This window comes from Artibeus jamaicensis, unplaced genomic scaffold (genome assembly GCF_021234435.1).
Source record: "Artibeus jamaicensis isolate MK-2021 breed Jamaican fruit bat unplaced genomic scaffold, CSHL_Jam_final contig_65, whole genome shotgun sequence".
Taxonomy (NCBI): domain Eukaryota; kingdom Metazoa; phylum Chordata; class Mammalia; order Chiroptera; family Phyllostomidae; genus Artibeus; species Artibeus jamaicensis.
This window is the reverse complement of record NW_026521913.1, coordinates 1,137,842-1,164,670: the sequence shown is the minus strand read 5'-3', so window position 1 is coordinate 1,164,670 and position 26,829 is coordinate 1,137,842. Positions and strand designations below refer to the sequence as shown.

Sequence of the window (26,829 nt, the reverse complement as noted above, 5' to 3'; positions counted from 1 at the left end):
GAACGTCAGCGTCAGCGCGTCCCTCCTTTTGGGCAGAAGCGCGGGCAACTCCTATCGCGCCCTTTTGCTCTCACGAGATCTTGTTTACGTCACAGCCTGCCGCCATCTTGGGCTCGGGCTGAATAATAAAGTTCCACTCAGGGGGTACTCTCTTTCTTCAGAAGATCCTGGTAGGGAGTGTTTCAGCTTCTGCGTTCCTGTCACGGACTTGTGGTCAGCGGTTTACGCGTGACCCGGAGCGAGGGTAGGACCCGTATAGCTTCTTTGCTCGGCTCCAAGATGGACGGCAGCGGGAACGGGGGAGGCAGCTCTGGGGGAGCACGTGGCGCACCACTAGCCTTTCTTGGGGCTTCTGGGATGGTGGCGGAGTCCCGAGGCCTCCTGCCGCCGTCTGGCTGGGAAGCTAGTTGGAGGCGGGGCTGCGGCCGCCCCTCAAGGCGCCCCGGCGGGGCGGCGGCCCAGCTTTTTCTTTCCTCGCACAGCCAGGCAGTCCGCTCTCGAGGCCCGCGTCGCCATGGCCGCGGTTCCCGAGTTGCTGCAGCAGCAGCAGCAGCAGCAAGAGGAGGACCGCAGCAAGGTGAGGCTTTATGCTCTTACAGGCTTTAGGACGGGAGGCCCCACCGACCTTCCGGAGCCTCTCATTCCTTCATTCGTCCCAAGGGGGTTTTGGGGCTGCTCGTGCAACCGTGTCTCGAAGCGAGGGCCTCTGCCACGCGGGAAACACCTGCGGGATCCCAGGCGTCCTTTGTTCTCCCTGAGGGCTCCCTGCGGACCTCGGGGGGTGGGAAACAGAGACGCGGGACCGGTCCTGGTGGTATGTGGCCGGGTGTCCACTACCGAACGGGCGCTTGGTGAGTTTTTGGAGACCCGAGAATGTGCTCTTAAGTAAAAAGTTTCTAAAGCTTACGTTGGTTTCGTGAAGACTGGACGGGAAACTTGAAATCCACTTAACCTGCGACAAATGACAGTTTGGTTTTGTTGCCTCCAAACGATCTCCCCACCCTTTTAGGAAACTTTTTGGGCCAACTAGGGAAATTTCATCAAGTCAGATACCCTGACGCATGTTTTGTTACAACTTCATAAAAGCTTAATGCATAGTCACTGGGAGTTCTGTGTTACTTAGTGGGTGCTCAAGTACTTGTTGAACTCAGCTTTTACTTTTAAAATTTGAGTGTTTATGTAAATTATTTTTATGCTGTTTAAATCTTTAGGTCTAAAAGATAACTATTGGGTTGGCCAAAAAATCTGTTTTTTCTGTAACATGAAAGACACATTTTTTCATTCTCACCAATACCTTTATTGATTTGGATGTTTTGGCTCTGTCAGCTATCTCCTGGTATTGGCTTCTAGTGGTAGAGACCAGGAATGCTGCTAAACGTGTTCCAACGTGTAAGACAGCCCCACAGCCAAGAATTATTTGGCCGAAATGTCCATAGTACCAAGAAACTTTACAAACCACATTTCATCACAGCATGGTCTCCATACACTACACAAATCTTTTTTGCATTTGTTGCATTTTTATTTTTCTTGAACTAATTAAAGCATAGTATGTTGAAAATGTTGTATACCCTTCATCTTTAATATTAAAATGGCTGCACAAAAATTCACTAATTTTGGTGAGTTCTTTTTATGCATGCTAATATGACAGGTGTCACAGTGCAATCTAACAAAATTGTTTAATGAAGGTAAAAACAACTAAGCGCTACTAGGGCCATCTTGGGGGAGGGCATGACATAGTGAACCTTTTGGCCAACCCAATAATTTAGTAAGAGCAGATTACTGTGGCCAATTAATTAGAGACAAGCCTCCACTTGTTTATTGCCTTTATGTTTGAGTTAGTGTCACAATTAATGGAAGTTGATGTGAACCACAAAAGTTGTGGGCAGAATGGTCAACAAAAGTTTTTCTGACAGAAAGTGGGGGGGTGTCTAGAATACTCAGATTGAACCTGGAAGACATCTTACAATTTTACATCTGTTTTACAACTCTTACTTGGAGAGACTTGTTTTTCACCTAGTAAGAAGGAAGTTGTTCCCAACAAGGTATCATTGCTGTTAGTTATTGAAGTGCTGCTTTGTGATGAGGATAGTAGGGTCTTGGTTGAGCATTGTTATTTTTTGAATGTTGAAGTAACTTGCACTTTTTACTAAAACCAAAAGTGGGAACCTTGAGACTATGACTGTTTCTAGAACATTCTGAAGGTAGTTTTGAATTTAGAAATTTAGGTGGCGAATAGGAATTGTGATGGCATTTTGATTCACACACACACTTTTTCTTGACCCAAAATGTTTTAGCTGTTGAAAAGGACTTGACTGCTTCAACAGGCCTTCCTATATGATAGCTGGTATTTGAAATAACTTGCCCATCATTCTAATCTAGCAAAATGGGAGGATTATGAAGAATATTTCCTGTGTCCTGGTTTTTAGTGGCTACGGGAAAAGTATTATTTTCCTTTAGTGTTTTAAATTAAGGGATAAGGAGATAATAAAACTTTACCCTACTAAAACACTAAAATTTTACCCTAACTCATGGCTTTATTTTGCTTCCAGATCTAGTTCTAGTCCTTTGTTGTGGACCGTCTAGATGGTTTTTACTGTTAACCTGAAGGAAGTTTGGGACAAGTGTGAATTAACAAGAGGCAAAAATCTTAGGCAAAGCTGTGTTACCTAAAACAGCTTTGTTTTAGGTTACAAATGTTTTTGTAGAAAGAAGGTTACACTTTTCTACTGTTGGCTTTGGAATTTCCATGAGAATAGAGGTTTGTGGGGTTTAGACCCACTAGTAAAGAAGGGAACATAATTGACTGGAGGATTTTGAATGCTTGTAAAGTCCTTTTTTTTTTTTTTTTTTGCGCTAGTTCAGCAAAAATTGAAAGGAGTATAGGTCTATATCTGGTAGCCTGACACTTTTCATTTAGCTGAAGGTGCTGGGATTTGTCTCTTATCTCAAAAAGCAGTTTAAGGGAAAAGTGCATGGTTTTTAACTTATTGTCCAGTGAAGAAACCAATTATATTTTAATCTTTAAATTTAGAAAAGTAAGGCTTACCAAGTGTAGCATCTGAAAAAGTTAACTAAAGCATTAATACCATTGGGCTCCATCTTCATAATCTAGTATTTGTGCAACCTTCTGCTGGTCCATGGATGTTCTCAGGTGTCTGAAGTTTTTGGTGGGTAGGGGGAAAATAATTGCAAGTTACCTTTTTATCTTGAGTCATTTTCCTCCTCCTGGGTTCTCTGGGCCTTCTATTTACCAAAAAGGCAGCTAAGTAGTTAGGTATCATGTTTAGGTTCCCCCTCAGATGGTGATGAGTCTCCTCAGTAGTTCAGCAAATCTGTGACAAATTGAGTGTGGTTCCTGATTGCCTCCCACGACTATTTTTGTTTTTTAATTCTTAAATTGGTAATAGACCAAAGTAAGTTGAGCACATAGGAAAGAAAAGCTTCGCAAGGAGTAGGTGGTAGCCCTTCCCAGCCTAGTGCTAATAGCACTAGGTTGGTTCAGTAGTTAATTACATGGACTTTGGGTGGATGGTGTCTCTTCAGAGCCAGGCATTAATGTTCATGCTGCTGTTCTGGTTCGCAGTTTTTTGTTAACTGATGTGGAAGTTGTTCTACGGACACTTTACCAGATTGAGTGGAAGAATATCCTAAAACTTGTTTTACTGTAGGAACAGTCCAGTATTTGACCAATAAATACAGCAGCAATTCCAAGTTGATTAATTTTTGTGGATTGACGTTTTTACATTTAATGGCTTGACATCATTTTTCTTTTCTAAATTCTGGAAGTAGGACTTAATCAAAGCTGCCCAAGCCTCAGTTCTAGATCAGTATCTTGTACAGAGTGTTTTAAGATCCCTGTGATGTGTGTGTGTGTGTGTGTTTTCTGTAGGAAGAAATGGCCAGGGGAGGCTATTAGGGATTTTTCTAGATCCTGAGATCTAAATTCTCATTGGTGTTAAGACCTGGTAACTGACTAAAATCGAATGTAGAGCTTTAGTTTAAACCAGGGTTTTTTCAGCCTTAGCATTGTTGACATTTTGGGCTTGCTGATTTTTTGTTGTGAGGAATTGTCCTGTGCATTAGGAGTATACCTGTCCTGTACTGAGTGACAGGTATAGCTCCCTTCCCTTCAGTAGTGACAGTCAAAAAATATATGCAGACATTGTTAAATGTTCCTTGGTTGGGGATCACTGGTTTAAACTTCCTTTTCTAAAATGGTGTGATACGAGGGAGCCCAGGTTGTGTTACAGAGGATATTCAGATCTATAATTGATAAATTCTAAAAAAAATAATAATAATAACATGCTGTAGGAAACAAGTATTGTTGACTATCTTTAGGGGAATTAGATCCTCCTCCCCCAATATTATCAAAAGGTTGTAAGAGGTGGTTTTCTTCATTGCTTCTGGGCAATTTCTTGTTGCAAAGAGGCCACTGTGCATTTACTGTGTTGGAATTTAGTGCCCACTTTGGATTGTGGAAACCTGAGGCTCTGGTGCTACAGCACTGAGTACACTGTGGGCTAGAATTGAAGCTCACTGACAGATGTGCTGTGGGGTAGAACTTAAAGTTCTGCTTTTTAAAACATTTTCCTTTGTTTAATATCAGGGCCTGGTTTGCTTGCGGAAATTAGGCAAGAATAGTCTGTAGGTTAATACCCTTCCAATAGCCATGCAGTGCATGAAGGTGCATGCAGTGAAAGTAGGTTGTATTTAGGGAAACAGCCTTTTAAGGAACCCAATTATTTTCAGGAAAGTTTCAGAGAATTGTAATTCTGCTTTTTCTTTTTGAAGCGATGAAGGAAGATGGCTACAGGCAGACATCTTGTCTCATGGGAGTGTGGTAAACTTGTTTTTACAAGTATAAATTTAAAGGTCCTCTGCTGATCTGGCTTTCCAGAAAACTTCATCTCCAACACATTTGTTTTCTGATTGGCCATTGAGTTACTCTTAAGAGATAGCCCTTCTAAAAGAGGGACATGACATTTATCAGCTGTTTTCATACCCCAAAGGCAAACCATAAATACCAAGGGAGGAGTGTGCAAAGTTGCAGTTAGAGGCTCAGAGGAGGAACTGAACTTCTTCCGTTTAGATATTCTGTCCTTGGCTAGATTCCCTTCTTCCTTCCCTTTTACAAGTTTGGTGTAACTTTCAGATACTGCGATGTGGTCTGGAGAGAAAAGTGTAATTTTCTCAGAATAGCTGCTTATATTAAGCTGTGGCATGTGTTTTCTGCTTGAAGAATTCATACAAGTTAACTTGTATGAGTTAACAAGTTAACTGCTCCTCAAACAAGTTAACTTGTTTTTGAGGAGCAGGCTCCTAACCTTCATTGTAGTCAATGTTAATGGTGAGTACAAATGCAGAATCTTAACTTCTCAGGCCTTCATTTTGCCTTTCTTGAAGAGTAGTATAAAGCTGGTGGTGAATGATGAAATGAGGTACTGGAATAGGTACAGCTAAATGATTTGGGAAATGTATAGTATCTCCTACTCAAAGTGGAAGAAATGTCACCAGGAAGAGGCAGCCTTCTCCCTATGCTGCCATTTGTGTCACAACTGTTTATGATACAAGCTTAAGCTCAGATAGCTCTCCATGTAGCTGAATAATCTTTGTCGGTGGTGGAGGTAATTTTTTTTATTAAACCTATTTCTGTTCATCATGGTTGGATCCCAAAGGTCAGGTAGCGAATGCTCTTAAATACCCTCATCAGCAAGTAAAGTGTAACATGTCAGGTTTGTATTATAGTAGAGGTCACTGGACTTGATATACCAAGCAACTTTGGGGAGAAAGGCTTAATAGGATTAAGTAGTGGGTTGAAGGGCTTTCACTTCAAATGGAGGAATTAGTGTTCATTTTTCATTTTTTTCAGCTGCTTCCTCTGTGTTCAGCTGTTTTCATTCTCAGTGTTCATTTCTGTGCTAGGAGATCCTTAGAAATCACATAGTTCAGCTTTTTTCATTTTGTGAACTCATTTGAAAATAATCCATGTATCTAGTAATTAGGTGGATTTCTTGAAATGAATGTTCTTTAAGCCAGTAATTCAACTTAATCTTTCTGATTCCTTGTTGGAATTTGACTAGCTCATGGGCTTTGCAGCCTCGTGAAATGATGATTGAGTTTATCCATTCGCTGAGTATGCTGCACTGACCTTCTTCCAAGCCTCAGTTCCTGTTCTAGGAACTGGGTGCTAAGTAGCCTCCAAATGCCCTGCAGTCTGTGGTGTTCTACTATGGACAGCTTGTGTGTTGGTGGACTACGGGTGAGAATGATTGGTGTCAGCAGGGATGGGTCCCTCTGGGTCCCCATCCCACCAAGATGAGTGGTGGAAATCTGATCACTTGCTGTGGCCCTTTATCTATTTTTTTAAAATATTTTATTTATTTACCTTTAGAGGGGAAGGAAAGGAGAGAGGGAGAGAAACATCAATGTATGGTTGCCTTTTGTGCGTCCCCTGCTGGGAACTGGCCTGCAGGGAACTGGTCTGCAACCCAGGCATGTGCCCTGACTGGGAATCGAACCGCGATTGTCTGGTTCGCAGGCTCGTGCTCAATCCACTGAGCTACACACCAGCCAGGTATCTATTTTTTTAAAAATTTTATGACTAACTTCTGTAACTTTGTAGACTGAGATCTTCTAGAAGACTTTGGTTCTGTTTCCTTGGAGACTATTATGATATTGGCAGACTTGAATTACACGGAAGGGAGAACCAATTATGGGTGAAGGGGGAGGAGGGAGATGAGAAACAAATAGTGGTAGAAGCAGAGCTCATTGCTTACAGTCAATTCAATTATTTTCATGCACCACTCCATAAGGAAAAGCTGGGATAGAATAGATAAACAGATTTTGGTTACCTTCAGGGTGGAAGAAACAGTAACAAATAATTTGAGTACTAGTACTTGAATCATACTTTAGGGAAGGATATGGTATTTAAATTTTTTAAAAGAATTTCTCATAGAGTACTTCCTTGTGAGTTAAAACAGTGACAAAGTAATATATTGTTTCATAAGTATGTATCATGTGACTCGTGTGTCTGCAAGCAGAATATTTTTGTATTTTATTTCCTCACTAACGAATATTGGACTAGGCAAGGCATACATACCTTTCTAGATGAAATATGGTGTTTTCTGCTCCTTTGATTAGAGTGAAAATGTGATCCAGGAGTCAGACTTCTTGCCTCTGTTTTGGCTTCATGTTGCCGACAGACCATTCATGGGTGACTGTCCCTGGTAGGGGTCTTCATTTCTTATGCAGTGAGATGAAGGACAACAAAGCAAAATCCTTAGGAGAAACAGTTTGAAGGGAAGACAGTGTTGTAACATGTGCTGGCTATTAAGTGCATTGCTTCTGCTTTGGAAATGGAAACCAGAAAAACACTTAAATACCTACATATATTGGGTTGACCAAAAAGTTTGTTACTTTTTTTCCATACAATGGCTCTAGTAGTGCTTTGTCTTTAACCTCATTTGAAACAATTTTGTTAGATTGTATTGTGACAGTTGTCATATTAGGGTGCATTTTTAAAAAACCTACCAAATTGGTGAATTTTTGTGCAGCCATTTTAATATTGAAGATGGAAGGTAATATGCAACACTTTGACATTCTGTGCTTTATGTACAGCGTGTCAAAAAGTACAAATAAAACCGAATCGCCAAAAAAAAAAAGGTGGTACAGTGTATGGAGACCATGCTGTGACTGAGTGAACGTGTCAAAAGTGGTTTGCGAAGTTTCTTGGTACTATTTACATTTTGGGCAAATAATTCTTTGCTGTGGGACTGTCTTATGCATTGGAAGATGGTTGGTTAGCAGCACCCCTGGTTTGTAGCCACTAGAAGCCAATAGTGGGAAATAGCTGACATATTTAGAATATCCAAATCAATAAAGTTTTTGATGAAAATGAAAAATGTGTCTTGTGTTATGAAAAAAACTAATCTGACTTTTTTGGTCAACCCAATACAAGTAGTTTTAACTATCTGTGTAGTTCTCCTGTAACAATCAAATTAAGATGGAGATATATAGGGGCAGGCATATTCCGTTTGTTACATTGTGTGCATAACTGGATAAATTTTAAATGGCAGCCCTGGTGGGTGTGGCTTGGTTGGAGCATTATCCTATAACCAAAAGGCTAGGGGTTCGATTTCCTGGTCCAGGCACGTGCAAGAGACAGCTAATCTCTTTCACATCAGTGTTTCTCTTTTTTTTAATTAAAATTTTATTTATTTATCTTTAGAAGGGAAGGGAAGGAGAGAAGGAGAGAAATATCAATGTATGGTTGCTTCTGGTGCATCCCCTGCTGGGAACTGGCCCCTGCTGGGAACTGGCCCCTGCTGGAAACTGGCCTGCAACCCAGGCATGTGCCCTGATGGGGAGTTTAACTGCAATCTTTTGGTTCACAGGCCCGTGCTCAATCCACTGAGCTACACCAGCCAGGGCTTGTTTCTCTTTTTCTTACTGTCAATAAAGGCAATGAAAATGTTCTCAGGTGAGGATAAAAAAAAATTTTTAAAGGCTGTTCACCTACCTCACATTCTAGCACATCAGAGTTACTGTGGCAGTGGTTTCTTTTCCATCGTGTCTTGCTATTTTGGCTGTACTGCACTACTGTAAACTGGAGTCTGTAGTTACCATAACAACACTTACCATATCTTCTGCATCTACCTTCTCTGTTCTTGTGGGTTCTGAATTTCAGAATTTAGCCTTCCATGTTGTCTATAGTCACATAGGTGCTCTTTGTCATCTGTGGGCCATTAAACCTTTTTGGAAGAGGGAGCTTTGCAGATAGTGTTAAGTCTTATACCAAAGTGAGTCATAAGTGGGATTTGGACCAAAAGTGGTCCTTAGCTCAGAGCTCTATAGAATTGTCCTTCAGCCAGTGTCGTGTACCCCAGCTTGCAGGCTGGTGAATGAGTGGGTGGAGAAATGCACAGGAATTTTTTTTATGCTTGCCAGACATTTAGGATTCTTAAAACAGTTAAAACTTGCTTTCTAAATGAAGCAGTACTTATTTATCTTTTTCTCCCCCCTTGTCACAAGATTATTATAATCCTTACTGTAAGGATTAATCTGGTAGGGGGAAGTACATTGGGGGCTGAAACTCCATCTAAAACTTTGGGTATGTAATACAATGGTTTCTGTAGAAATCTACAAAATAAAATTTGTTTTAAAATTATATTCCATTGAGAATATATGTTTTGAGTTTGATTCTCACAAGTGACCTAACGGAATTGGGAGGTTGAAAAATTAACCTAACTTGGTTCTGTAGCCTGTCTTTCACTACTGATTTAAATAGCCATTCTTGGCATTTTGATATGTAGCCCAAGTCAGAGATTTGGTGTTGGCCTGCAGTACTCAGCAGTAGTACTCCAGTTGCTGTTTAGGGTAGGGGATAGAAGTAGGTGAATGGGGGAAAGTATATGGAGGTATACAACCCAGTCTTTATACCCTACATTCTGGTGATTTATTTAGCAAGTAGTGTGGCACGGGTGTTGGTTTTGTTGATGAAGCTGAAGAAGAAATGCTGAGCATCACACGATGCTTCCAGAATAAGAATGCTGTGCTGACTTAGAAGTTTTAATTCAACAACTTTTTACTTTGTGGTGATTTATCTGCTTTATTTTCTGGAGGGTTATGTGTTCCACTATTGGGTAATGTACCCTCTATTGCACTCATACCAAAAACCATATTTCTGATGACAAGAAAGGGAGATAGTAATATAGTAAATAGTCTGGGCTATTACCTCCATATGGTTAGGAGTCTGGGAAAAGAGGTGAAATCAGAAGATAATTGTTCAGTGGGACAAAAAAGAGCTGGTAAAGTTTATTGTAGCTCTGACTGTGGTGGTTATAAATAAACCTCATTTACTAGATTACATTCCCCTTAGGTCCTTCAATCCCTAGTTCCAAACCTAGTTCGTCTGGAGCTCACAGGCCCATTAAGATTGTTTGGCTCATAGTGAGCTAAATGGGATTGTCAGCATATTCAGTGAGAGATGACTAGAAACTGGGATTTGTGACTTCTTTAAGAAATGAATTCTCAGGAAACATTTCAGTTGTTGCTGAGCTCAGGGAAATTCATCTAAACCAGCCCCATCTTTCTAACCGAGTTTGTTGCTCCCTTTACACCTGCCCCGACTCTGTTCCTGGTTTGACTTTGACAGATACAAACATAAAGTGGGATGTTCAGTAGACTCTGCAGTCAAATTTTAGCATCATTTTGAGACCTTTTTGAACTTTGTATTTGCCCAGTAGTAAGTTACTGGAAGGAAGGAAGCAAGCTTTTATCAGAAATACATCAGAGCTAGAGTCACAGTTATGACAAAATGAAGTATTGCTGACCTTGAGGCTTATCTTTGTTTGTAGAGAGTTCATAAATGGACATAGGGATATTAAGCCAAATAAGCAAATATTTCATAGGAGTCATTAAGAACTTATTTTGGAGAAGTATTTAGGTTGAGATGTCAGGAACTTAAGTATATTGTGATTTTACTAATATTACCTGACGTTAAAATCAAAGTCTGGTAACATAACCTGATGCTTGTTTCTTAGAGGAAAGCCATTGTTACAGGACTGACTTTGGTTCTTGCTGTTTAAATCTTTTCCTGGTGTTAGGGGGGAAAGGGAGGTACTGACAGTTTCTAAGATACAGAGAGAGGATGCATTTTTAGTGGGTATATTTAATCTTTTTGTACTTGATTGAAACAGTTTTTTCTAAATTCAGAAGTTAAGTTTATTAGTCCTTGGTCTTGAATTTTTTATTTTGAAGAAAAGAATCCAAACTGAAATTTAGGGGGAAACACCACAGTATTCCCTGTTCTCATCCTCTTGACTCCAGTCTTTACTTGGCATTCTCCCTGCAATAATCTAAAGTGTTAGGACAACTCTAACATTAGCTTACAGTTGGGTTGAGGGGATGAGATGCTTATTTCATGCAGTTTCATGCCTCATTGGAGTCAGGCCTCAATATTGACCAACAGCTTGTCTGCTTTAAGAATTAGAGAATTTATCATACTTGAAATTTGGTATGAAAACCATTTTAACCATTTTTTCCTAACAGCCCAATTCTTACAAAAATTCTTTTTAAACTGGCAAACGTGAAGTTGGATGTTATTTTCCTCTAAATTTCTAACTTAAAAAATCTCTTGCTTTTGCTTCCAGCGCAGTGCTCACACTTGTCCCTTATATGTAACCACAGTTGGATTCTTCTAATTACGGCCTTTGTTAGGTTTTTTTACAGTTTATTTTTTCTGTCTAGATTTCTATTCTCAGACAGTCCCAGCATATAAATGGGTCCAGTCTTGAGCCGGAATTTTATCTTTTGACCTAGGATCCCATACCACATGAACTTTCTCTGTTTTCCTAGTCTCTTCTTTCAGATATATGTAGGGTCTGGTTAATGCCTCTTGAATGTTCTTTGTAGTTTGGGCATTTATGTAAGAAATTAAAGACTTCATTCTATCTAGGCAAGCCTTCTTAGTAACAGTTCTTCCAAGTATTTAGTTTAATGTACTAAGGCACATACTAGTAGAATCATAGTTGCTTTCTTGAGATTATAGGAGTACCTTGGGCCCAGCCATGCATTTAAGAGCAGATTTTCCTACTTTTTTTTTTTTTTTAAAGATTTTATTTATTTATTTTAGAGGGGAAGGGAAGGAAAGAGGGAGAGAAACATCAATGTATGGTTGCCTTTCATGCGTCCCCTGCTGGGAACTGGCCTCCAGGGAACCAGCCTGCAACCCAGGCATATGCCCTGACTGGGAATCGAACCGCGATTGTCTGGTTCGCAGGCCCGTGCTCAATCCACTGAGCTACACCAGCCAGGGCAGATTTCCCTACTTTTTAAAATTAACTTTGATTTAGCTCAGCTGACTTTGTTCAAAATGATCTTGTATAGACTGTTTTTTAGCTCCCATTTTTGGAAGGATCTTTTTTAGGACTAAAATGAATTTTAGATTAATAACCAAAAAATTGTATTTCAGCTGAGATCTGTGTCTGTGGACCTGAATGTTGATCCCTCACTTCAGATTGACATACCTGATGCACTCAGTGAGAGAGATAAGGTCAAGTTTACAGTACACACCAAGGTGAGTGTGACAGATTGACTTCCACAATAAAAACAATGCTGGATTGCACTCTTATTATTACAGGAACAGTGAGAAGAGACTTCTGAACTGAATGGGTTGCCATTTGTTCATAGTGTAGCACTACTGCTAAGTGTGTACCTCCCTTATCTTGTAGTGAGCCTCTAAATAAGTGCTCTTGCCTGCGGCATTTGCCACTATGTTAGAACCCTAAGGCATTACCAATGTTAAATGTGGCTTGTACTCTGTTCTATGAGGGAGCAAATCAGGTGAAGTGATGGAGGCAGAGGCATCTACCTACAAGCCTGAAATCTTCCACCTTTGTTTTTAATTTGCATGTGTGGGAAGTGCTTGCTTTTCCCACATTTACTAAGTTCTTGGCCTTTACCTAGCTTATGTCTTGTGATTCAGAAGACTGTCTCTACATTTTTAATTTGACAGAAGCAATGTGCCATTCTGGAAAATGTAGAAAACGTTTGATTTCTCAGATTCAGTCCTTTTAGAAACACATTTAGTCTCCTCCCTCTTTTAAATTAGTTAAAATGTATTGAATGCTTGTCTTATCCCAGGCAAAGTCTTAAGGGGTTTACATGGATTTAATTGTCTTTTTATTACAACCATATGTTTTTATTATTATCATCCCACTTTACAGGTGAAGAAACAGGCACTGATTTAAATAAAGCAAATATCAATAGGTTCTCTCCCAGTGATTTTTTTTCCTCTTAATACCTTAGTGGATTGATTTGCATACATCAGTTACTGAAAAATGCATTGTGAAGATAATTATGTCTACCTTAGTTTGCCTGAAAGTGGAATTTTTGATTATTTTTAGAGAAGGGAAAGGAAGGAGAAAGAGGGAGAGAAACTTCAATGTGTGGGTGCCTCTTGAGCACCCTCTGCTGGGGCCCTGGCCTGCAACCCAGGCACGTGCCCTGACTGGGGATCAAACCATCGACCCTTTGATTCTCTGGCCGGCTGTCAGTCTACTGAACCACACCAGCCAGGGCAGAAAGTGGAATTTTATGGAAAGAATTCCTTAAAGAACGTGTTGAATTTTGGCTATGATTTTTTTATAGCGGTGGGAAATGTTGTGTTGTGTTGCCGCTTTTTGTTCTTTACTAGATCTCATTGTAAAGTTTTATTATGAATTGTCCCATAGTGCAGCCCAGGAAACTCACACCACTTTATCTAAAAGTGGTAGTTACCAGTGAATTTCTCCTTTACAGACCACACTGCCTACATTTCAGAGCCCAGCATTTTCTGTTATAAGACAACATGAAGACTTTGTATGGCTACATGACACTCTTTCTGAAACTGCAGACTATGCTGGGCTTATTGTAAGTATATTTGGGAAATGAAGTAATTATTGATGCCAGTTTCTTCATTGTTGTTCATTTGTAAAAAGAGACTTTTATTTTTCATAATGGATTTTGAAAAGTGATTTCATCTGTCAGCTGCAGTATGTCACTGTTAAAATGAAAAATATATGAGGATAGTGTTATAGCTATAAATGAATCAAAACATAGTCTTACATTTTCAAGTGTTGTAGTCTGCTCAGGGAGTAAAGGAGGCCATTGTCTTTGTGTTCAGCTCTTGAGAGTTAATGCATAGCTGAAAGAAGAGACTTACTGATTTTAAAGGAGAATTAAGTGTGGTTTTTCTTGTGAGGCAAGACAAACCTGGCCAAATAATTAAACAAAATTAGTACTGAAGCTTATGTTTAGGAATATTCTCTTCATTAAGTAATAGAATTTTTTGATTGTCCTTTGGAGTTAAGAAGTCCTTTTGAAGTCTAGAGACTATAATATTGATGATTCTTCATCAGCTTTATTTTAGTACTGATCGTAATAAATAAGTTTTAAACTGACACTGATGCAAGATAAACACTATTGTACCCTACCAATTGTCCAAAATAGATAAACTGAACAAGTGAGTGCCAAACTATCGGGAGAACAGTTTTAAATGGCCAAAAGGAATAAGGTTAAAAGAAACACAGAGGTGACCCACAGGGCTGGCTGCCTCCTGTGTGTAGGCCCCGACTAAGAATATCACTACTGGGACAAATTAGCTCCTGAGTTAGTTACCTGCTTCCGCTGCAGATTCCGCCTGCTCCTACAAAGCCTGACTTTGATGGCCCTCGGGAGAAGATGCAGAAACTGGGGGAGGGTGAAGGGTCTATGACCAAAGAAGAATTTGCCAAGATGAAGCAAGAGCTGGAAGCGTAAGTAGATCATTATTTTTTTAAGTGTAACAGTTGCTAGTTCTGTCTTAAACCACATTTCGTAGAGTGTGGGGAATAGTCTTGAATTTTTAACCTTGACTTCCTGGGGGCCACTAACAGTAATAGACAAGTAGTTTCCTCTATATGTACCATAGTTGTTAATGGAATCCTGGTCTGGCATAATGAAGTAAACTTTTGCATCTATATATAAATAATTCTTCAAGCTGCTGGTAGTATACAATGCTTTCTTTCCTGAAGTCTGATTACTGGAAACATAGTTGAAGTAGGTTACAGTGAGTGCTGTATAATAACCATATTGAGGGTTTAGAAGAAGTCCAGGTCTGCAGGAAAGTTTATTTTACTTTGGCTGTCATTTAATTCACATAAATACGGGTTTTTATTCTGTATTATGATTGGAGGTTGCATTAAAGTTTCTTTTGAAATCATTCTTGAACTTTATCTTGGCTTCCTCCCCTCTTCTACAATCAGTATATTAGAATTCAGGTTCTCATTTCAGCAGTTGTCTGTAATGCTCTGCCCCAAGCCCATATTATTATCTAGGGCCAGTGCTTATACAACTCCATGTCCTGAATTAGTCACTTGAGTGACTGTTACGATCATTGCCGAGGATAAAAGCTCTGAACACAAGACTCAAGTTTCTATCAGGAAGTTTAGGGTGATCTGTAATGCGTAGATCGAGATAAATCCACTTTATAATTTTTTTGTTTGTGTGTGTGTGTGTGTGTGTGTGTGAGTACATTTATTGAAATAAGGAGGGTCTTAGGAGAAGCTAGAGAGAGTCTAGGTGGGGCTTTCTAAAGAGCTTTGGCTCTTTAGAAATGTTTTTGGAAAGAAATGAGCCAAGACTGGCTGCTGTTGGCTCATTGAAAAGTCAGAGAAAAGGAGGCCTTAGAGACAGACAGTTCAGGGAGTTAGCCTGGGATGAGCTGCTGCTGGTTGCAAGTCTTGTGGGGACCCTTAGAATTTAGAAGATAGACTCTTGGGAAGGGAGAGTGGTGGGTCCTTGGTCTTGAGGGCTTTTAAAGGCTGTGAGTTTAGGGGAGTTCTTTGGGTTGGTTGTCAATAGAACATTCATCAGCTTTATGCTGACGTGCCAAAATGAAATTTATTCTCTTTATCTGTTCTTGAGTATGTTACAATTTTGGTAATTCTAGGCTTTATTAGACTTAGTGCTAAGTGTATATAGCTGCAGAATTAAAGAGTTTTCATTGTTTTAAAGAAACCATTGTTCTGTTAGCTACTAAATACCAGCGGTATTTGCATGTAAGTTTCAGGATTTGCAGACTCGATTCATCAACCCCAGTTATAATACCACTTTTCCTCTTTGTTTGCTCATTCCACAGACTCCACAATGACAACTACCTTATTACTTAAATGGTTATAAATACCAAAATGTTTAGGTCATATTTAGGTATTTTGCTTAGTGGCATGAGTGGAACCATGATAACTTGGTGCAGTAGTGGTTGCTAGTTGAGTGGTGCCAACTAAATGCTTCTCTTTTAGTGAATATCTCGCTGTCTTTAAGAAGACTGTATCCTCCCATGAAGTCTTTCTTCAACGGCTCTCTTCTCATCCTGTTCTCAGAAAAGATCGCAACTTTCATGTATTCCTGGAATATGATCAGGATGTAAGGCATTTTTTAATCCATTTTCATGATCTAGTAAAATATATAAGATTTTACTTTAAAAATATACTGGATGCAGTTTCTGCAAAATTAACTTTTAAAGTTCTGAATTGCTTTCCAACTCAGTGGAAACTTTCTGTAGATGCTGTTTCTTCTCTCCAGTAGATAAGTATGTAAGACATTTTTTTTAAGGCTCCTTAAAAAGATTTTGACCTTTTTTCCCCTTCTGAAGACTAGTTTTCTCTCTGTTATGTTTAGGATTGTTAGAAGAAACTTAAATTGATCCACATTTTTCTTCTTGGCCACTGTTTTTTTTTTTTTAAGATTTTATTTACTTATTTTGGGAAGGGAGAAGTGGGGGGAGGGTGGGAGAAACTTTGGTCATTTGCCTCTCTCAAGCCCATAGCTGGGGACCTGATCATGTGTCCCACCTGGGAAGAGAACCAGTGACTTTTCAGTCCATAGGACAACCCCCAGCCCACTGAGCCACACTGTCGGGGCTTGGCTACCATTTTATTGACAAAAGACTTGTGTGCTTTATATCTATATATATATAAAATGTTTATGTTAATATGTATGAGACAAGCCCTAGTTTAGAAATTTTCTCTTTTCTAACCAGTGAAGTTTGATAAAGAACATAGAACAAAACAATAATTTTATGAGGATTAAAAAGCCATCAAGACTTGGTTTCATTTTCAAAATATCTACTAAGTCACACTTTGAGAATTCTGACCTGTACTTAGATTCATTTGTTATTTTAGGTCTGGCGGTTAAGATGGAATTTGTCTTAAATCTTTGTTTGTGTGTCTGTACTAGTAAACAGTGTTACTTGGAATGTATTCAGGACTTTAAAAGAATCTAGAAAAATATATGTACCATAAACTATTCTTTTGGGATTATCTTCTTTCAGCTGAGTGTTAGGCGGAAAAATACCAAAGAGATGTTTGGTGGTTTTTTCAAAAATGTGGTGAAAAGTGCTGATGAAGTCCTTTTTTCTGGAGTTAAGGTAAGTGGTTTTAGCTGTTGAAGAAAATTCTTGACTTCGTGTGGATAAGTGACCTTTTATTTCTTTAGAAAAGATTTGTGAAACAAATTAACTTCTCAGAAATGTAATTGTTTTCAGATTTTGGTTGTTTTCATCTACTTGTTGAATAATCACTTTTCTTCCCAAAATACCCTTTTTTCCCTGGAGAGGGAATAAGAACCTTTCTACACTTAAGTCTTGTTTATCTTCTTTTCTGTAGAGAAATTATTATTCTTTTTAAATTAGCTACAAGGATACAATTTCATTCCATTTTCCAGAATTGTACTGTCCATTTTGGTAGCACCAGACATATGACAGTTGGCATGTAATTATCTGGTGCAATTAAGGCACCAAATTTTTATTTGCATGTTGGACTTCAAGAATCTCACCAATACTTTTGTTTTAGATACATTGATTTATTTCTTCATTCCTCAGTCCCCTCACCTCCTTTTTAACTGTGTTACCATAATAGCTATATTTTCTGTCTAACTTTGTTACTTGGGATTTGAGTATAAGGATCCCAGAATATAGGTGCTAACTACAGGGGGCATTGTCAGAAATTCAGGAGCTCTTTGATGATCTCATTGGCACAGTTTAAGGCGTGTGGTACTGTCCTGTACCCACACATTGCAGGGTGTTTAGTGTTTCCGGCTGGTGTCCACCGGATTCCAGTATTGCCTCTCAGTCTGAAAGCGACCAAATTTATTCCTTTTCTACATACACACAAACTCAGTGGATTAGGTAGTACTGTTGCCCTTGCAGAATCGCTAGATACTAGGATACTGGAGTATTTATTACAGGACATTGCTAAATGGCTCTTCGGAATGGTTCTCTGTTGACATTTCCTGCCAACACTGGATTTTTGCTAGTCTTGGGTATGAATGAAATGGTATCTTGTCAATTTGTATTTGTCTGGTCTATAGAGATTAAGCTTACACATGAACTCTTTTTTTAATGTTTCTTCTAATATAGAATATACATTCATATTTTTCTTTAAGTTTTGCCTCTTAAGTTTTATTTTTCCTCTTTTAGGAGGTAGATGACTTCTTTGAGCAAGAGAAGAATTTCCTCATTAACTATTATAATAGGATCAAGGATTCATGTGCAAAAGCTGACAAAATGACCAGATCTCATAAAAGTAAATACCATTCACCTACTAGCCACATAGCTTTGCTAATAGTGCCAACCCTGTTTATATAAAAAGAGCTGCCCTTGTTTCTGCAGATGTTGCAGACGACTATATCCAAACTGCAGCCTGCCTGCATAGCCTGGCTTTAGAAGAGCCCACAGTCATCAAAAAGTAAGTTTCTGTTGGAAAAGCTTTTCCCGTAATTCTGTAATTGAAAATGACTTGGTTGTATAATTAAAAGTGTAATGAATAATGACTGTATAGTTTCAGTTCTGTTCTTGAGCACGAGCTTATCGAGGGTAGATAGTCTCTAGCAACTCAAATCTCCCTTTCTGAACACAGACTCTTTGTAGAGGACTCAGGGCAAACATGTGGCTGTTTGTTAAAGCCTTTATTTCTGTCAAGGATTTATTAGATGTCTCCATTTCTTTTTGATTATTTTAATCTTGGAGTTGTCTTTTAAATTTGCCTGTGTGGTCTCTGGCATCATGGTGCTTGCCACTTTACCTGACAATAGTGTGGACTGACTTGAAGAAATTTGATTAAAGTGGTCATAAGGATAGTGTAATGACCCCAATCTGATCTTGAGCAGCTTTTTAATTTGAATTTTTTAGTTTTTCTGTCCTGGCTATTTTTGGTGTGAGGCAGTATCCTATGTAACACCTAGGCTTGTTACAACAGAAGGTATTATTTCTGATTTGAAGATGCAAGTCAGCTGATGGCAGAACCATGGTGAAATAGTACATATTTGTGGCTCTGGGATACACACGGTAGTGGTTCATTAGAGCCTGACCCTGGTTAACACAACTTTGGCATTGGGTAAGAACTAAGGACACGAGTTCTGCATGGAAAAATGGCTGAAGGGGCACCAGGAAAGGTTGATACCCTAAAGTGACTGTGGCACTTTAAATGTGCTCCATTTTATGATCATCTTATCTACTAGATTGGGTAAACTATGATAAAAGCAGTATTCTGATAAATTAATTCTGAAGCACCAATTGCTAGGACTCCTGATATGTCATACATGATTCAAGACCTTGAACTAAAATCATGTATATATTTCAGGTACCTATTGAAGGTTGCTGAGCTATTTGAAAAGCTTAGGGTAAGAATTTTTATGTTAGTCTTCATTATATATTTTATAACCTGTGGGTTTCTGCTTAGATGATGGTGACCTTTATTTTATTTTAATAGAAAATAGAGAGTCGAGTCTCCTCAGATGAAGATTTAAAGGTGACAGAGCTCCTTCGATATTACATGCTCAACATTGAGGCTGCTAAAGTAAGTTCTTTCAGTCTGCCTTGCCATGATCCCATAGGAGATCTGATGTTAGAGATGTATTCTTTTTGTTACAAATAAAGGAAGATAGGAATTTATCAGGGTTGTTTGTGTAAGTGATGTGGACCTAAATAGGAATGTAAACTGAGCAAGCTTGAGTTACTAGAAATTCAGTTTATTGAGGAATAGCAAAGGAATTGCAGTTTGGAAAACACACACTGTAGCAAACACTACATTTGTGTCTGGTGAGGGTTTGGGGCCAGTTGTATTTATGGGCAAGGAGGGTGCAAAGAGTGGGAAGTCCAGCCGGAGTTAAGTAGTGAGTTCATTGTTTGAGGGTGCTTGTATCAAGCAGTAAGTTCATGGGTGGCTTGTTCATTGGTCAGGAAATTTTTCTGGGTCTTCTGTAAATCCAGCATTTACAGGAAATTAGCCTCTTAGTTCTTAAGTTCTGTTCTTCTGCAGGCACATGCATGTGATTCTTCATATCATGTCTTTCAGTTCCATTTTAGATTGAAACCTTTTCACATTTATATGCCTTTTTGTGGCATTGTATCCTTAGTTTTATTGCTTGGAAGCAGTAGGGGGTGGTACTGAGTAGACAGTTAATGGTTTTGTTGATTATGAGGTAATGGGATGTGGGACATAAGTGAAGACTTACCAACAGGGCTATTTCTGAGACAAGTTTTTGGGACTTGTGAGTTTTTATTGAATTGCAGTTGTCACTGTGGCCTTTGAGTCATAAAGCATTACTTATCAAAAGCAAGACTAAGTGGCTAGTAGGACAGCCTTTTGGAATGAAACATGCATTATTCACTGTCTACACAGTCCTGAACAAACGTGTTTGAATTACGTATTACAAAAAACATGCTGAATCAGGCAGCATAAAATTAGGGAAAATATATAACAGGAAGGTAGAAATTCATTATTTTCTCCATATTTTGGTTTTACTTTTGTCTTTTGGCATGTTTCCTTTGTCTTTGGATTTTTTAAACACACTTGCTGAGTGTATCTTTACGATGGATTTAAGTGCAGATGATAAACAAGTTTTTATCATGTACACAAAAGTGGACGTAATTGAACTTCATGTATTTGTCATACATGCACTCTAACTTTCCATTTTAGGTAGTAAGGTAACATCTGCTTTGCTGTAAGATCCTCAGGGTAGACCCTGCCACTTAAAGGCAGGATTTTCTGAATAGGGTTATAGGGATATTCTTACTACGTCATTGCCTACTTGCATTTTGTTTCCATCATTTGACTCACCCTGCAGTAACTGCACATTTTCTATGTAATACACAGTGGTTAATTTTCTGAAATTACTTTCTAGAAAAAGAAATGTTCCTGTTTTCACTGTTGTTTTTCTTTTTTTTTCCATATGAAAAAAGTACTCGGTAGTGCTGTGAGAGTTGTTCCCAGTCTAATGTTGAGATTTAAAAACTCAAGTAACTAGTAATGTAGAGGGGGTTGTAGAAGTAGATTACATTCTTGCTAACATTTCAGTTAGTGCATTGGCACCATTGTATTTGGGATATTTTAACTACCAAGTCATATCTGTTATTTTTCTTCTCAGGATCTCTTATACAGACGTACCAAAGCCCTCATTGACTATGAGAACTCAAACAAAACGTTGGATAAGGCCCGGTTAAAAAGCAAAGATGTCAAGTTGGCCGAAGCACACCAGCAGGAATGTTGCCAGAAATTTGAACAGCTTTCTGAATCTGCAAAAGAAGGTCAAGCAGGGCCACTATTTACTTTTTATTTGTAAATGACTTTAACCTTACAGAGTAAAGTTGCACAAATAGTGCAAAGAATATCATACTTACATTCTTTACTTGGGGTCTATATCCACAGTTTGTTTTTATTTTATTATTATTATTTTTGCTTTGTCACTTGAAAAATGTGCTCCATTGTGTGTTTTTATAAATGCGTTGGGGTTTTTTTTAATAACTATTTAAGATAAAGTTTTATATATTATGGCTTGTCACACCCCCCCCCCCCCCGTATTTTATATACGGGGCATTTTTATACTCTTAAATACAGTATTTAAGAGTATACTGTATTACTCTTAAACTTCGATACAGTATAACAAAACTTACATTCTTACTTTGTCTTAGTAATGTCCTCCAGTCTAGGATTGCATTTAATTTCCTTTAATTTGAAAGGAACCCTTCTCAACCTTTTCTTTTTTTAATAATGTTTTTGCCCTCTTGAGGACTAATCTCTTTGTACAAGTAGATTCGTTGCTCATTTTTGGTTGGTCTGTTTCCTCATGACTAGATTCCACTGATGCATTTCCAACAGAATTCTATATAAATAAAATGTCCTTCTAAGGATGTGGTACCTGAGGGCATGTTTTGTCCATCTTCCTGTAAGCAATTTCATAGTTTTGTAGTAGTAATTTTGACTATCTAGTCAAGTAATTTTGGATTTCTCCACTGTGTAGTTTTTTTTTTTCCCCCATACCACTAGTTAGCACTTTATGGGGAGACTGTTTAAGACCGTGCATCTCAAACTTTTCCCCAAAATGTAGCCTATTTGATGGTTCTTGCCTGAGCCAACCTTGACTCTGGTGATTGCAGGAAGGCAGCTTTCCCCTTCCCCCAGTTCTGGCATTCCCTTCCCAGATTAGCACTTAACATCCTTTAAGCACAAGCCTCCCCTTTTTCTCTTATTTTTTTCTTACCTTTATTAGAATCATGGGTTCCCATTTTTTAAAATAGTTTTAACATTTATTATTATACTAACATATTTTGGGGCTCAAATTATTCAGACCTAGCCAGCGAGGGTTGCCTTTAGGCTGATATGTTCTTGTGACATACCCTCCATTCTTTTGAGCAGTTTTGTGGTCTATGCTAGTTTTACACCTTTTTTATTCCAGTCCTAGAAACTGTGATTTCTTGAAGGAGCCCAGGTTCTTTTTACTTAAGGAATAGTAACAAGATGGGGTGCTATAAATATGCTCATTGCTCCTGGGGAATTCCTGCATTTAAGCCTTCTGCTGACAGCAAGGAAATATAGGGGTGTGCGCACATGAACTTTGCTTCTCTCTACTCCCTCAGGAATCATGAGTCGGTGATGATGACTGAATTCCAGTACATATCCACAGAGTTTTTTCTTGCCTTCTCCCATTCCTTTTTAACATAGCTTAGTTTTAGGAGGCAGTGGTGCACCATTTTCATTGAATAAGAGTATAATATGTAGTCATTTCCTTAAGGGGTCTCACTGCCCTGTAGTTAGAGGCTGTGGACCATGCCAGAACAATGAGTAAAGAATGTGTCTTTTAGAACAAATATAGTGAGCCTGTATTTAATTCACTCTCAGAACAATCCCCTACTCCCTCAAAGCTGAGGTGTTCCCATGAGGAATCCCAGTCTCATATTAAGACTTTTTCCAAAACGTTTTTCCCCTGTAGTTTCAAAATCTAGGCATATTTGGAAATGTCCTGATAATGGCTGTGAACAGTGGAATTTTATTCTTTTGTCTTAACTCTTTTTAGGATTGTAATATCTTAATGGTAAGGGCCAGAGCTCTCTGTGTAAAAGCTTTGTAGATGGCATGGAGGCATGCTGACATGGCTGTTTTCTGGATTTTTTCAAAGGAACCTCTGCCTGCTGCCCTGTTCTTAAATTCTTGCCTGCCCCCCTTTAAGCAGCTAATTTAAATTTATAAGGAAAAGAACACACTTCAAAACCACTGAGTTGAGCCCTGTCTGGGTAGATCAGTTGGTTAGAGTATCATCTCAATAATACCCCAAGGTTGTGGGTTCAGTCGTTGGTCAGGGGCACATACAGGAATCAACCAATGAATGCATAAACACCCAGAACAACAAATTGGTGATTCTTTCTCTCTCCCCCTCCCTTCTTCCCTTTCTCTAAAATCAATAAGTAAAAATTTTTTAAAAGCTATGCTGAAACCATGCATTATTATATAAGCCAGAGTGTAGTGACTTTGGGAGTTTTAGAGAATATTAAGGAAAAATGAATGTTTTGAAATAGTGCCACTTTACGCCTGTTCTTATTGCCTGAGGTTAGTTCCTGTGTTGTTATTTTTATTCTCTTTATTCAAATGGTAAGCCTGGTTGTATGATATTTCAAAGTACATACAGTATTCTAGACAATTCAAAGAATAATGAGTCTCAACCTGTTTGTCTTGTTTTTGGTCCCAGTTCTTTGTAAGATTTGTGGCTGAATTAATAAGAATCAGTTGAAGGAGCACAGTAAAACAATGGTGTGGGGAGATAGATGGGTTAGTTTAGAGTCCTGGTCCTGTGTGCAGGCCTTAGAGGAAGGAAGAGAGCTTATCTTGACATCTGGGGAGACCCATTCAGCCTAGCATATTCAAGGTATGGCCATTAACACATCACTAATTTTTACTTTTTAATGTGGCTGTTTGCGTTATATTTCTGTTGGACAGTGTTGTATAGGCAGGAGGATAACTTTTCTCCGAAGTGCCTAGAGTGCCAGCTTGAGCTAGGGAGGGCTTTCAAAGTTTTTTTAAAAGCCTTGGAAAATCTGTTGGTCATTGTATGTGTGGCTTACCACCTTCCCAACCCGTTATCTATTATCAGGTTGGCCAAAAAGTCTGTTACATTTTTTTTCTGTAATATAAAAGACATTTTTCATTTTCACCAATGCCTTTATTGATTTGGATATTTTGAGTATGTCGGCTACCTCCCACTATTGGCTTCTTCTAGTGGTAGGGGCCACGGGTGCTGCTAAACATCTTCCAATGCGTAAGACAGCTCCACAGCAAAGAATTACTTGGCCAAAAGGTCAGTAGTACCAAGAAACTTCACAGACCACTTTTGTTTGACATGTTTGCTCAGTCACAGCACCTTTTCTACACTGCACAAGTCTTTTTCTTTCTTTCTTTTTACTTTTATAGTTCTTAAAATAATAAAGCATAATACATGGGAAATGTTGGACATAAAATCTGAGAAAATATGGTGGTGCTTCAAAGCTTGGGAAATATATTTATAAGAATGATATTTGGAAGTTAAAGATGAAAATTGTTCAACTTTTTTTTTGTAAACTTTCTCTTTTGTAGAACTAAACAATTTCAAACGAAAGAGAGTGGCAGCATTTAGAAAGAATCTAATTGAAATGTCTGAACTGGAAATAAAGCATGCTAGGGTAAGTATTCAAGTTAAGCCAACAACTATTTTAGCTTTTTAAAAAGTTTCTTCCCTAAATAAAATGTTTTTTAAAAACTCTGGCTGGTGTGGCTCAGTGGGTTGAGTGCCGGCTTGTGAATCAAAGGGTCGCTGGTTTGGTTCCCAGTCAGGGCCCATGCCTGGGTTGTGGGCCAGGCCCCCCCAAGTTGGGGGCATGCAAGAAGCAACCACACATTGATGTTGCTCTCCCTGTCTTCCTCCCTCCCTTCCTCTTGCTTTAGAAATAAAGAAATAAAAGATTTTAAAAAGTTTTTTTCCTCGATTCATTATCCCAGTGTCCATTAGGCAGGTTAGAGTTGCTGTGTGGTTTTAATCCCTTGAGGTATAAATGGGAGCCGCTTGTTAAACTGTTCTGCAGAACAAAATTTATAATGTCTTGGTGAAATACTGCTTTTGGGAAGGCATTCTTGATGGCGGCTACCCTACCTTCTCAAAAGTCGTGTAGAGCACACTTTGAAAAACCTGTTCTAATTTAACACATCTATCATATCATTATAGCTCTTAATTATCTCGAGTTTTCATAGAAAACATTTTAAAGTAAATTGTCTTCTAGTTTTGCTAAATGTTCTCTGATACTCTTTTTGGTTTAGAAAGGAAGAAAACTTCCTTGTATATATTTGATGCCTAACTTAATTTTACCCAGAAAGTTGGAGAACATGGGTTCTCAGTGCTGGGTGCGCATTAGAATCTACTAGGGAGTTTTGAAGACTTCTTGATGACCAGACTAATTCACTCAGAACTTGTTGGGATGGCTTTTTGGGTGGCTCCTGGGTACAGCTGAGATTGGTTCCCCCTGAGAGTGCTGTCTGGTACAGGGCAAGTGGGTCAGCTCCTGGAGGAGGGAACTGTTAACTGGCTATCAGCATGGGTTCAAGCAAGAAGAATTAGAACATTTGTGTGGATGTGTTTATCACTTGTCTCCTAAGTCCAAGTTCTTTTAAGTTGGAGTTTTGAAGTATATATAATTTTCTTCATGTTCTGAGTTTTCTGAATTCTTCTAAAGTGAGGACTTTGTAAGGCAGTTTGTGCAAAGGTCCTACATAAATACTTAGTATTTATTTCATCTAAAATCTCACCCAGAACTGATTTTTAGTAACTTTTTATCCAGTCTTCCCAAGGCCTTCATCTTCAAAAAACTTTTTTATGTAGTGGTTAGGTTAATTCACAGTAAGCAGGGTTGACATGACTACACTGGGGACAAGCCTGGGGCTGGGGAGGATGGAGGTGCTGGAGAAGCAACCACTAGCTCTTGAGGTGTGAGTGGCCCCAGACCCTGTGAGGCAGAGGAACTTGCCAACATGAAATTGGGGTGAGGAGGAGTGTAGGTTGTGATTCAGCTGTGATTTAATGAAGAAAAGCACTGACCCAGTTTGGCTGCCTTCATGTCTCTTGTGAAAAGCCAGGTTGGTGGGTTTGTGTTTAGTTTTTACAGATCTGTAGGAAGTCTTGGACTCTTAGAGTGATTCATTGGTCTCCTTTGACTTGTTTTCTTCCAGAACAATGTCACCCTCTTGCAGAGCTGCATTGACTTGTTCAAGAACAACTGATCTGCCTTTTCTCTGGATGAAGAGATGTGAATGTGAAAGCCAGCATCACTTGCACTTAAATCATCACCACAGAAGATTTATTACCTTTGACTTTAGTTTAAAATTATGTTAATAAATATTTTGATTTCTAAAAATCTTAACACTTAACCATGTTGGTTTAAAAATATTTCTATTACATGCTACTTGGACATAACTAATCTTTTCCTTACACATTTAATAGCTCAGAGTGGGCAGAATCTAAAACTGGGTTCTCCTGTAATTTGTTTTTAATTATTAAGAAAGGGTGCAGGAAATATGTGCCTTCTGCAAAAAAGTATAAGGAATTGCCTGGCACATGTAGTCTCACAGTTTCATGTGCCTGTGTCCCTACAAACCAGTTTTAGAGTAGGTGTCAATTACAGCAAATAACTACTTGTTACAGGTAACAAGACATTCCATTCCTTAATTAACTTCCCTGCCTTATTATTCTCATAGTTCTTTAGTCATCATAAGTGTCTGTATTAAAACAAGAGCAAGAACATATCATTTATCTTTCTGTATCCTTTGCTGCACCATTTTTGAAGTTGGGATATAAATATTTGAGGAGTGAAGTATCTTAAAGATATAAAACCCAATTAGGCTTACTCTAGAAAATGGCCAGATCTGTCTTAAAGATATGGGCACCTTTATTGGTGGGTTGGGGGAGATGTTTGTGTTTGGATTTTTTATAACATATATAATAAAATAATAAAACTGA

The 26,829-nt window shown here is 38.7% G+C and overlaps 1 protein-coding gene and 1 non-coding gene across 2 annotated transcripts; both read left to right on the top strand.

Moving 5' to 3' along the window:
• The first annotated feature begins 93 nt into the window (after positions 1-93).
• Positions 94-26,829, top strand: SNX5 (sorting nexin 5). Its single transcript, XM_037131038.2, has 14 exons — positions 94-244; positions 483-577; positions 11,972-12,076; positions 13,300-13,410; positions 14,173-14,294; positions 15,819-15,942; positions 16,850-16,945; positions 17,996-18,101; positions 18,188-18,263; positions 19,158-19,197; positions 19,287-19,373; positions 20,944-21,103; positions 24,420-24,505; positions 26,043-26,829. The coding sequence occupies exons 2-14, from the start codon at positions 515-517 to the stop codon at positions 26,091-26,093; spliced, it is 1,227 nt and encodes a 408-aa protein (XP_036986933.2). The 5' UTR covers positions 94-244; positions 483-514; the 3' UTR covers positions 26,094-26,829.
• LOC119038531 (small nucleolar RNA SNORD17) lies at positions 6,101-6,338 on the top strand. The gene has a single exon (XR_005080435.1). It is a non-coding gene; the product is annotated as a small nucleolar RNA SNORD17 (small nucleolar RNA).